The sequence below is a fragment of the Anomaloglossus baeobatrachus genome, chromosome 9, assembly GCF_048569485.1.
Source record: "Anomaloglossus baeobatrachus isolate aAnoBae1 chromosome 9, aAnoBae1.hap1, whole genome shotgun sequence".
Classification (NCBI taxonomy): domain Eukaryota; kingdom Metazoa; phylum Chordata; class Amphibia; order Anura; family Aromobatidae; genus Anomaloglossus; species Anomaloglossus baeobatrachus.
In genome coordinates, this window is record NC_134361.1 from 123,818,922 (window position 1) to 123,831,630 (window position 12,709).

General features: G+C 41.4%; 1 protein-coding gene across 1 annotated transcript in view; it reads left to right on the plus strand.

The window, feature by feature from the left end:
• Positions 1 to 11,034, plus strand: part of YIPF6 (Yip1 domain family member 6) — a 58,232-nt gene extending 47,198 nt beyond the window's left edge. The window contains exons 6-7 of the mRNA XM_075323982.1: positions 4,832 to 4,989; positions 7,426 to 11,034. Of these exons, the coding sequence (XP_075180097.1) occupies positions 4,832 to 4,989; positions 7,426 to 7,550 (283 nt within the window). The 3' untranslated portion in view covers positions 7,551 to 11,034. The remainder of the gene's footprint in view (positions 1 to 4,831; positions 4,990 to 7,425) is intronic.
• Positions 11,035 to 12,709: the final 1,675 nt, after the last annotated feature.

Here is a 12,709-nt window from a genome sequence, read left to right on the forward strand (position 1 = left end):
CTCCCATACATTCTACAATTTGTCATGAAATAGGAACGCGTATATCGAAGTGTCATTTATCTTTTGGATATTAAAGAGGAAGAGAGAGAGAGGGAGAGCGAGAAAAAAGAGGGGGAAAAAAGAGGGAGATTAGACGAGGCATGAAGATCAAAGCAATGTATAGGATCATACTCCCCTGAACGATCTCCCAATGTCCCTCTTCATCCCTTCCCCTCCTTCAGTCCACACAATCTTTGTCCTCTCCCACCTGTCCACTAGTCCCATCTTTTTTGAGTTATGTTTCTCAACGTTTTCCTCGGGTCTCCACCTGGTTGTCGCCTCTTGCCGCTTTAAAGGTTGTTTTCACATATTCTGCTGCTAGATCTGGCGCCACGGAGGGTTTCGTGCCTCCTTGTGGTGCAAAACTCTTTAGGACGGCAGGAAACTGAAGGGTGAGTCTTATCTTCTTTTTCACCATGTCTGAACAAAGCTCGCTGAACGATCTTTTTTTTTTTTTTGTTACTTACACTGAGTAATCATTAAATAGTAGGATTTTATGTCATCCTACAAAAATTGTAGCCGTTGCTTTCTTGTATTTCTGTAGCACATTGACCTTGTCAGCAAAGTCCAAAAAACGTGCAATTGCCGGTCTAGGTCTTAAAGGGGCCTCATTCTGCTGTTGAGCTGGTGGACCGACTCTGTGTGCCCTTTCAATCTTTAATGGGGTTTTCAGTCCCAGGGCTGCTGGCAAATCTTCTCCAAAGATCCCCATTAGTTGTGCCGGGGTAATGGATTCTGGGAGACCTATAATCCTCAGGTTATTTTTCCTGGATCTGTTTTCTAAGTCCTCTACTTTCCCCAGTAGTTGTTGACTTACTTTTGTAAGTTCTTATTTCAGGTCTTCCACCTCATTTTCTGCAGCATTGATTCTAGTTTCTGCAGTGTCCAGGCTTGCAGCCTGTTGTGAGATGGATGCCTGCATTTTCTGGAGGGCTTCAGCCACTGTCTGCTCCAGCGATTTCTTTAATTCTGGGGCCAATTTATTTGCAACCTTTTCTGCTAGTGATTTGTGTTGCATGTGGGTCTAAGCCACATGCCACTGGTTTTCCTCCACTCTTTGTTTGCTCGGTGACTTTGAGGCTATGTGCGCACGTTGCGTAATTACATGCAGTTATGCTGCGCTTTGTAGCGCAGCGTAACTGCATGCGTCCTGCGTCCCCTGCACAATCTATGAAGATTATGCAGGAGCCGTGCGCACTAGAGCGCAGCGCTTCGGCTGCTGCCCGAAGCGCGCGTTCTAAGAAGTGACATGTCACTTCTTCCGTGCGCTTTGCCTGCAGCCCCTGCTCTGTCTATGGGAGGGGCTGTAGTCAGAGCGCATGGAATCGGCTTTTTTTTTTTTCACTACGGACATTTTCTGCAGCGATTTGAAGCGCACGTGTGCTCTTCAGATCGCTGCAGAAATTTCTGCAGTGACTGTACGCAACGTGCACACATAGCCTGAAGCTGCAGGAGCCTTATTTCTGCCTGTTTTATCAGTGTGCTGTGCTATCTCCGCCATCTTATGCCTGAGGCTTCTCTGGGCTTTTGGGGATTGTGTGACCTTGGTCCCACGCTTCTGCACAAATCTCTCCATAAAAGCTGGAGATGTCACCGGAGGGTCTCACCCGCAGGTGAGGACTATGTTTGTCTTTCAGTGCGGGAGGCACAGGGAGCAGGGGCTGAATGCAAAGCTCTGTTTACCTTTTGCTGACCATGCAAGCGCTGGAATCGGAAGTCACGATGAACTTTTAATGCATTTTTTGATGTTGCACGATTTCATGCGATACAGCATGTTAAAAAACGCAAGTTAGCTAAATGAAATAATTTAAGTTACTTGCGTTTTTTCAACATACGTTATCGCGCTTTTGACGCTGCGGTTTTTGTCTCTTGATGGTATCTCGTATTTTAAAGCTGCTTTGCTTTGTTTTTGATTCTTCCTGGTGTTTGGCTTTCTTTGCCAAAACTTTTTGATATACATAGGTGCGGATTACATGCGTTTCCACAGCGGAAGTGCACTTAAAATTGCATGTGTGTTTTTACTGGTAGATTTCTCTAGTGCAAGTCTGGGAATGGGGAAAATCCTTCACTGAAAACCCAGTGTAAGTGCAAGAGAAATGGACATGTTGCGGATTTGAAACCCGCATTGCAGATGAGTGTACACTGAGTAAAAAAGCAGTGCACCTGAGATTTCTATAAATCTCATCCACTTTGCTGGACCTGTAAGATGCTGCTTTTTAGACACCACAAACATACACCGCATCAAAAACTCACCAAACGCTCATCATGGCAACATAGCCTTAAGAATTTAACCCCTTTATGACCAATGACAGACAGCACTTCATTAGCAGGCATCATTTCCCATATCAAGACATGCTATGTTCATCATGGATTAAAACTGTCACTTTATCAAAACAGTGACAGCTCCGTGCCATCTCGATCAGTATATGGGAAGGAAGCGCTCAAATTTTTGGCCTCGCCATGATGCACTGAGCGCCTAAACCTGGCTTGAACAGTTTTTCTGTGCTGACAGATTCTCTTGAAAATTGATTCTCAGTAGGGTTATGCCAGTCTCACTATAAAAATCATTCAGGATCTGTTTGAGGGACATAACAAAGAGCTCAAGGTACAGACTTGGCCTCCAGTTTTCCAGATATCTATGGGTGTGCTGGAAAAAGATGTCTGATCCATTGAGACTCTACTTCGCAGCTTGAGGACACCTAGGATCAGCTGCTGTCTTGATGCAGGACACCTTTAGGCTATGTTCACACACTGCGTTTTTTACCTGCGTTTTTGCTGCAGACATTTTTAGAAAAATTCTTGTAACCTTTCTACAGACATTCCCCAGCAAAACCTATGGCATAAAAAATTAGCTGTGCGCACACTGCATTTTTTTTCTTAAGAAAATTCTTTCAGTAGATTTTCTTAAGAAAAAGAATGAGCTTGTCACTTCTTTTCTGCAGCTAGCTGCGTTATTCACTCCATTGACTGTAATGTAATCATGAAATCACGCAGGGAATAACGCAGGTAGCAAATTCTGTGTTTCATTGCGTTTTCCTGCGTTATTCCCACGTCATTTCACGTTTTTCGGGACATAATGTTCATCACTACCCTGCGTTTTGCAGGGAAGTGATGTTATTATGACAGGTAGAGAAAGCTGAGAAGAGAGTAAACACACACAGATCACACTCAATCCCTGGAAGCCGCACGTAAGCACTTCCGTCTGACCTCCGTCGGGTGCCCGTGCAGTCTGTGTCCCGCTCCCTGCCAGCCCCGCGGCTGCCCGCACTGCAGTATCCGCAGCTTCTCACACTGCAGTTCGGGCAGCCGCGGGGATGACGAGCGCTGCTGTCAGGAGGTTAGATGAGATCATTACCTGCTGTGACTATCTCCTGCACTCCTGACGTCAGCGCTGTCACTGCCTTCCATTGCCCGCAGCATTCTCACGTCACGTCTCGCTGGCGGCCCGAGACTTTCACTAGTGGTAACGTCACGGGTTCCCACGTATCGCTGAGAACGCGGCGGGCAATGGAAGTCAGTGACAGCGCTGACGTCAGGAGAGCAGGAGATCGTCACAGCAGGTAATGATCTCATCTAACTTCCTGACACCAGCGCTCGTCATCCCCTGCAGTGACCTGGGCTTGACCTATTAATGTTGGCTCGGGTCACTGCACTACTCTCCCAGCCAATTGGGAACATTCTGTTCTTCATTGACTGGGACAGTGACTATGGTATGGATCGTCATGGGACCCCCTTATTGCATTACGCCGGACCTGGATTTGATTGTTCTTTTCAATAAAATGGTGAAAGAGGGAATGTTTTGGGAAGTGTTTTTTCAAATAAAACTTTTTTTGTTGTCTATTTTTTTATTTTTTACTGACTGGTTTTGTGATGTCAGGTATCTGATAGACTCGTGACATCACTAACCCCAGGGCTTGATGCCAGGTGACATTACACATCTGGTATCAACCCCATTTATTACCCCGTTTGGCACTGCACCAGGGCAATGGGATAAGTTGGGGCAAAGCGCCAGGATTGGCATGTCTAATGGATGCGCCACTTCTGAGGCGGCTGTGTCCTGCTATTTTTAGGCTGGGGAGTGTCCAATAACGGTGGACCTCCCTAGTCTGAGAATACCAGACCACAGCTGTCCGCTTTGCCCTGGCTGGTGATCCAATCTGGGGGGGACCCCACGTTTTTTGTTTTAAATTATTTATTTAATGTAAAATAACAGCGTGGGGTGCAACCTGTTTTGGATTACCAGCCAAGGTAAAGCTGCCAGCTGTGGTCTGAAGGCTGCAGCCATCTGCTTTACCCTAGCTGGCTACAAAAGATAGGGGAAGCCCACATCGTTTTTTGTGTAAATTTTTTTTTAATTCATCTATCCATCTTTCTATCCATCTATCATCTATCATCTATCTATTATCTATATTATTTATTGCTGTTAAAGCATTAAAAAACTCAGGGACCAACAAAAAATGCACCAAAACGCGGTAAAAACGCATGTGTTTTTTGGTGGGTTTTTTTCAATGCAGGTGCGCTTCACTCTCGAAATTTCTTCAGAAAAATCCTTTTTCTAGTGCGCACAGAGCCTTAGAGATCTTGTAGCTTCCTTTCCTCAATGGGTCAGAGCAGTTATGGCTGCACAAGGAGGACCTGAGAAATATTAGGCAGGTAGTTTTAATGTTATATCGCCGTATACATTTTTAAAAAAAATTTGTATCCACTAAATCTTCTCAGTTGGGGAAAGAACTAATAATACATTCAGATTTATTGAATCATTTTTATAGTAATTTTATCATTTCTCTTGTAGTTCTTTCTTCCAGAGTCTATGTGTGTTGGGATACTGCATCCTGCCCCTTACAGTGGCCATGCTGGTATGTAGGTTGCTGCTCTTGGCGAGTGTAAGCATGACGGCTTTTATCCTGCGGCTTGTCACAGTGGCTGCAATGTTTGCCTGGTCTACTTTTGGTAAGTTTGGTTTGCTTGTTGCCCTCCTCTTACTTTCTTTTTAAGGTATAAAATGTGCTGCACTTTGTCACTCTAAAATGAACAGGTTGGCTCGGGTAACAGTTCAGGTTGACATGGGGAATGGTTTGTATTTATTTTTAACGTTTTACGTTCTATCGTGACATCAGTCAGTGGCAATGATAAAGACACAACACATTTGCCATGGTAGAGTGGGTGGGGGAGGGGTCTCTGCAAAGATACCGTTTCAGGGTCCACTAAGGCAGGAAGAGAAGGAAGAAGTTGTGCTAAACCTCTCCTGCCTTCTTTTCACAGCCGACACAACCCTTTATGCAGGACCACACACCGTAAGATTATATTGTAGTATGTTGGGGTTTGTTTTGTTTTTTTTTTTTTTTTGTTTTTTTTTAACCTTTCCTGGTGAGTTTTCAGACAGAAGATCCCCTATTTATACAAGTAAAATATATCTTTGTACCGTGTTAGCCAGTAGAGATAAAAAAATTGTTTAAAAGAACAGAGAGTCCTCAGTGGTTGATACCTTTTAATGGCTAACTGAAAAGATGGTAATAATTGCAAGCTTTCGAGACTACTCAGGTCTCTTCATCAGGCATGGTATAACACAAAATCTGAAGAGTCACGTATTTATACACAACAGGACTTAGAATAGTGCAGTAAAAAAAAAAAAAAAAAAAGAACAAGTTATATGAAACAGAACTATCTCTATGGCAGGGGGACAAGCTGTTCTAGCCATAAATACTGCTGCAGTTCAGTGTGAAAGTTTTATTGTCCTTTGATAAGGGTCTGGTCCAGGGCTGTGACACGCTCGGATGGTCAGAGGAGCACATCTTTTAACTGATGTAAAAAGACATGAATCCATGAGACACATTCATTCCTTCTCTGAATGTGTCAAAGGTCATCATAAGTTTGTACTCCCATAGTCTCCTGTCTCTCTGGGACTTGAAGTTTCCTTGTCCAGGGCTGTGACACGCTCGGATGGTCAGAGGAGCACATCTTTTAACTGATGTAAAAAGACATGAATCCATGAGACACATTCATTCCTTCTCTGAATGTGTCAAGTCCAGGGCTGTGACACGCTCGGATGGTCAGAGGAGCACATCTTTTAACTGATGTAAAAAGAGTACAAACTTATGATGACCTTTGACACATTCAGAGAAGGAATGAATGTGTCTCATGGATTCATGTCTTTTTACATCAGTTAAAAGATGTGCTCCTCTGACCATCCGAGCGTGTCACAGCCCTGGACCAGACCCTTATCAAAGGACAATAAAACTTTCACACTGAACTGCAGCAGTATTTATGGCTAGAACAGCTTGTCCCCCTGCCATAGAGATAGTTCTGTTTCATATAACTTGTTCTTTTTTTTTTTTTTTTTTACTGCACTATTCTAAGTCCTGTTGTGTATAAATACGTGACTCTTCAGATTTTGTGTTATACCATGCCTGATGAAGAGACCTGAGTAGTCTCGAAAGCTTGCAATTATTACCATCTTTTCAGTTAGCCATTAAAAGGTATCAACCACTGAGGACTCTCTGTTCTTTTAAACAATTTTTTTACCCCTATTTATAGACATTACAGCAGTGTGTGTTCTTCATAATGTAAGCAAATAATGAGAACTAATAGTCAGTCCAGAGAAATTTTACTGACTATTGCAGCGTCAAAGTAGTGGTGGAGTACAGCACCTTCCCAAGGAATCAGTGTATAGTATGGAGACCCTACCTTTTCTAAGCATCCAGATGAACAACAGAGCTGTAAGGCTATGTGCCCACGAGACAACGTACCCGCAGACTTTGCCGCAGGTTTACCGCAGCTGCTCCTCGAAATTCGCAACTATCCATTGTTGCGGGGTTCGAGCATTTTTGTTGCGGTAAACCCGCGGGAGAAATGCGGAAATACTTGCGGAAGTCTCGCCCTCTACCTCCATAGTGGAAAGGCGGGACACCCGCAGATATTTTTGCATGAATAATTGACATGCAGTTACGTGTGGCTGTGGGACATCCGCAGCATATTCCGCAGCTGCACATACCGCAGCATTGATACAGCACTCCCCAAATCCCATAGGATAACATGGGGAGTGTCTGTACTTGTGTTAACCTGCAGATTTATCTAGAAAATCCAGATAAATCCGCAGGTTTTCCACGTAAAAATCCGCGTGTACGTTGTCCCTTGGGCACATAGCCTTATTTCATTCTCAGCCTTCTGCTTACTATGTCCTAGTCTACACGGAAAAGCTGACTAGGAAATTTAGATTTTAAAGCCTCTAGATTTAGTCCCATTGCATCCTGTGATTCACATGCTCTTTTCATGCTGCTGTCTGTCCTACTTACTCACTGTGTTTAATTCCTGCAGACCTAAAATATATTCAAATAATTACAACTTGAGATTTGTATTTTATTTTATTTATTTTTTTTTTTTTTGCAGCTTCAACTGCCTTTCTAGCAGACAGCCAGCCACCAAACCGGAGAGCCTTGGCAGTCTATCCCATATTCCTGTTCTATTTTGTCATCAGCTGGATGATCTTGACCTTCAATCCTCCTCCTCATTAGGTTTTGAAGGGTTTCATTGTAGAAAGACTTAATAGGCTTGCAGAATGAGACTGTATTGGTTAGAATGAAGAACTCTAAATTGCCATCAAAACTGAAAAAGGAGGAAAAACTCACTGATGTGTTCAGAAGTCTGAGGAGCTGTGGTGCGGTGTATTTTGTATCTAGCCCTGCACTAGATCTATAGATGTCTATTATTTTCATTACTGCCCATCTGCAATATAGGAGAATGTACTTCAATATACAAGGATCTGGAAATGCAGATCTATAGCAATTTTTGTTTACCTGCTGTACTGGAACCTTTTATTAAGATACATGTAATATAAAAATTAATTACACTTCACCATGTACAGTCCTTCTCTAGACCTTAGTTATCATCTGATGTCTTATGCTGCATTCACACATTCATAGTACTTTTTATTTTTTTTTATTTTTATTTCTCAAACTGACAGCACAAGGACCCATATAGTTTCATTGATCCATGTACACATTTGTTTAACTAACAAAACTGATCTGTGTGTTCGATCCATGAGACTCATTGCATGTCGTATAAGGCTAACTTTACATGTCCATTAAATATCCGTTAGAACGGATCCAGCAGCAATCCGTTAGCAAATAAAGTTGTGCAGAAACGTTTTTTTGTCCGTTTTTGAAAAATGTATCTTTTGTGTAAAACTGATCCAGTAAGTAAATAACTGATCTTTTACAAATTAAAGGGTTATTCTCACCTCAGAAATCCAACACATTGCTCATGAATACAGTGGATCTTTACTGCACATGTGAACTTAGCCTAAAACGGACAACACACTGAAGACAGACTTTCTAATTCAAAGTTCCATCCGTATTTCTACTGTTTAAGTAATCCATCAAAGTACATTTTAATTAATAGATCTTGGAATAATAATAAGTTCTAGAATTTTTATTTGTTAATTTTTTATTTTTTTTTCTGTGCTGAGATCAAATAAATTGCCCTTACTATGTACTAATATATTTGCTGTGTTCGACCATGCAGATCTGCTACAGTTCTTAGTCCGCACATACCACATCTCTTGGCCAGTGGACGTAGTATAAGTCACTTATGATCAGTGAGAAAACAGACTAAATAGTAGGGGCTCAGAATTGTTTGTTTGTGTGAAGGAACACATTTTCCTGCCTGTTTTATCACAGGAGCATGTGTTTCTGCCATGTCATCACTTTTGTGAGCTCATCATAAAGGCCTTATAAGCCCAGCTGCTGCTGGAGCTCCTGCATCACTGTCTTGATTTATGAGCTCCGAGTCCTGGAGTTGTGGTAGAACTCCTGTGATAAAACAGACAGGGACAGAAGTTACTTGAGAAGTAGCTGCATCAAGCTCCTATTGAATCTGTAGACTCAATTATCATAGTTGACTTATGGTTCCCTACCTGGCCAGAATCTGTGGTATGTATTGACCATAAACTGCAGCAGCAGCTCGGTATCGTCTGACAAACTACATTATTACATAGCAGGGGGCACATATATAAGATTATCTCAGCGCAAGAACATTTTTTAACACAACCAATTATGGAATTTATTATTTTCCCAAGACATATTTATTAAAAATGTAGATTTTTCATGGAATGATCCCTTTTACGTTTCAATGGATAAAAAAAAAATTTCAGTCTACCTGCTTCAATTTTATAAATACGGATGAGGAAAAAACATAGATGTAACAAAACAGAAGGCACCTGGTCCAATATTCATGGATGTGTGAATTGTAGCTTTACACATATTTCTTATGCACAGGAAAAATAGGATTGTGAAAGGTCAACATTAAATATTTGCACAAAAAAGGAAAACCGCATATACCCAGAATATAACTATAAAACTAAAACTGCCTTTATTGCTTTAGATACTATGCCAATATCAGCAGATGAAGCTTCAAAGCATGGTTCATATCTACTGAATTACTCAATGAGACATGTTATATGCGCGTGTAGGCAGAGACTTGTCACTCATGGTCAGTGGGTGAGGAGAAGCCACCGGGGACCCGCCTGTACGACTAGTCAATAGTGTGGCTCGGTCCCCGGCAGATATTTTAAAATGATGTTTTTCTGAAACGCCACAGCTTTTCAGATACATGCTGTTTGGATAGCATGTAGCACCTGATAGGTTGCCTTTAAGTAGGGTCGTGTAATAACTCCAAACAGGCATACAGATAGGGAGTTAGATTGTGAGCCCAAACGGGGAAAGTGTTGCCGATGTGTAAAAAGCACTGTGGAATAAGGCTGGTTTCACACTACGTCTTTTTAACATCCGTTGAAAACGTTATTTTAGCGGAAGTACGGATCCAGTGCAAATGCGTTTTCATTTCAATGCATTTGCAATGGACTCGCGTTAACATGCGTTCACCTGCGTTTGCGTGCGTTATAGTGCGGATCCGGTGACTTGCAGTTTTTTAACATGTTTCAAAAACGCTACTTGTAGCGTTTTTGAGCTGCGTCAAAATACTGCAAGTCACCGGATCCTGACTAAACAGCACGCGAACGCAGGTGAACGCTGGCGTGCTGATAGACAGGATCCTGCTTTTGTACTGAGCATGCCCAGAAAGTACTGAGCATGCCCAGAACCAGTCTCGCGTGATCTGTCTCTCTCCTCCTCGCTCCCTCACCCTCTCTATCTATGTCTTTCCCCTTCCTCTCTCTCCCACCTGAGAGCTGCGGACACTCGTAACCCAAGGTAAATATCGCGTAACCACTTCTCTTAGTTACCCGATGTTTACGTTGGTTATGTGTGCAGGCAGCCCGACTCCTAGCAGCTGCAGACACTCGTAACCAAGATAAATATCGGGTATCCAAGCCCGATGTTTACCTTGGTTACCAGTGTCTGCAGCTGTCAGAAGCCGGCTCCCAGTCTAGTTTCCCTCACTCCCGATCACATGACTCCAATGCCCGCCCCTAAACATCCAGTGCAGGATCCTGCAAAATAACAGATGCGTTTGCATACGTTATTTGCTGTAAAAGCAGGATCCGTATTTCCGCTAAAATAACGTTAAGGACGGATGTTAAATAAACGTAGTGTGAAACCAGCCTAACAGCGCTATATAAAATGAATGTTGTGAGCCGCTCTGAGTCTTTGGAGAAGGGCGACACACAAGTTTGACAAATAAATAAATAAAATATGTGAACAACCAGTAGAGGGCACTGCACAAGAAATGGCTTCATGTCTGTATAGGTATATACAGTATATCTAGATTTATGGAGTATAGGGAAGGAGCTCTAAGCAGAATAAAATCCAAGAAGAAAGAAAATTTACAGAATATGTGCTTCTAATGGGGACTATGCATTGCTTTATCCTCGCATAAAGGGCCTAATGAGTATATTCAGTTACTACTGTGCATATTTCTTTCTTTGGGTGTTGGCACATTTGGAGAGCGGTCGGCTGTGAATTTCTTTAAATATGATTTGTTTTAAATTAAATGGTATAATGCAATCTATATTTATAATTTATTAAACTTTTTTTAATACAATTATGTGTGTTTTCTGTTTGTAATAACAAAGTAAACAAAAATGGAGAATGAAGATAAAAAAATATAATTTATTAATAGGGTTGTCTCACAGTAGGTCATTTATCAATTGGCTACTGGCCCAGTGATTAGCATCTTCCTGATGAATCAGCAGTCCTCATCCTGGTTGGAAAGGAACCACAGCCACACCATGATTTACCAGACATGAATGTAGATAGTAACCATTATAATATGCATAGGATCCTGGATGGGGACTGAGGATAAGTCGTAGTTAAATAGCAAATAAAGAGAACCATACGACCGAAATCCAAAGTGCAAAAAGTGAGATCTTTATTGGTAGGGGTAGGTGCAGGGCGGCACAATACAAGTGAGGCCACAGACAATCAGACACTGACCATATGTAAACAAATAGTCAAATAGATAATACATCCATATAGAGATCACATAACTCCAATCACTTATGCATATAGGAAACCATTGAAATCCGTACTTCAAATATTAAAAAAATACAGGTATCAACAGGATGGACTATATCATCACAAAGGAGGGGAGATTTACCCTTGTATCCCATATATCAGGGTACTCAATTGTTGTTACGCGTCAGGGGCATTGACCATCTTGATTCTAACATCCGGGGTGGCAAGATTAGCCAACGACTGGCCAAGATGGAGACAAGATGGATTTGGGAACTGAAAACTCTTCACCCTCTGGGACTGAACGAAAATATCTCCTATGCCCCCTTTTTGTGAAAACCATGGTCCTCCTAGTGTCATCTATATGTGGGGGGTATTCTGTGTGGTTTTTCATTTTTTATTTTTTGTTTTTAATGTGTTATCTATATTAGTTTTTAATTTAATCTATTTATCTTAGGCGTCTTCCTCTCATCCTTCCGACATACCAGTATGACTGAAATTTGAAAAATTCCCTTTATCATCATGAAGTTTTTATATCCACATGAAGAGTCGGGACTGCACCAAGACTTAGGAGCATTTGATATTTCGATTATGTGTTAGCGCTGTTTATATTTACAGAGCATTATGCCTTTTGGACGCTATGGTTATTGTTATTACTGGGTAATTCCCATGATATATATGACGCAATTACATCTTATGGGAATTACGTGGGGGATTAACATAATTTTGCATGATGGCGTCCTGCTTTTTTCATGATGTCATGATTATTTTCTGGATATACCACCGAGTACGGAATTTTGATGTATTGATTTTTCATGATATCATGAAGTTCCTATATCTTGTAGTTTATATTTACAGAGCATTATGTCTGTTGGACGCTATGGTTATTGTTAATATTGGGTAGTTCCCACGATATGTATGACGCAATTGCATCTTATGGGAATGTACGTGGGGGATCGACATAATTTGACATGATGGCATCCTACTTTTTTCATGATGCCATGATTATTATTTATTTTATTTTTTGATATACCACTGAGTATGGAATTTTGATATATTGATTTTTACATGATATCATGAAGTTCCCATATCTTGTAGTTTCTTATGAGGAAATGGGATTACATCATGCTTTATATATCTTTTATGTTGATCCTTCGGCCACATACAATTTATATGTTTATTGTTCATAGTTATTGAATATCATGCTTTTCTATACGTCATGTTTATATCTACATTGGTCCTGGGCTGTGCTACTATGTATATGG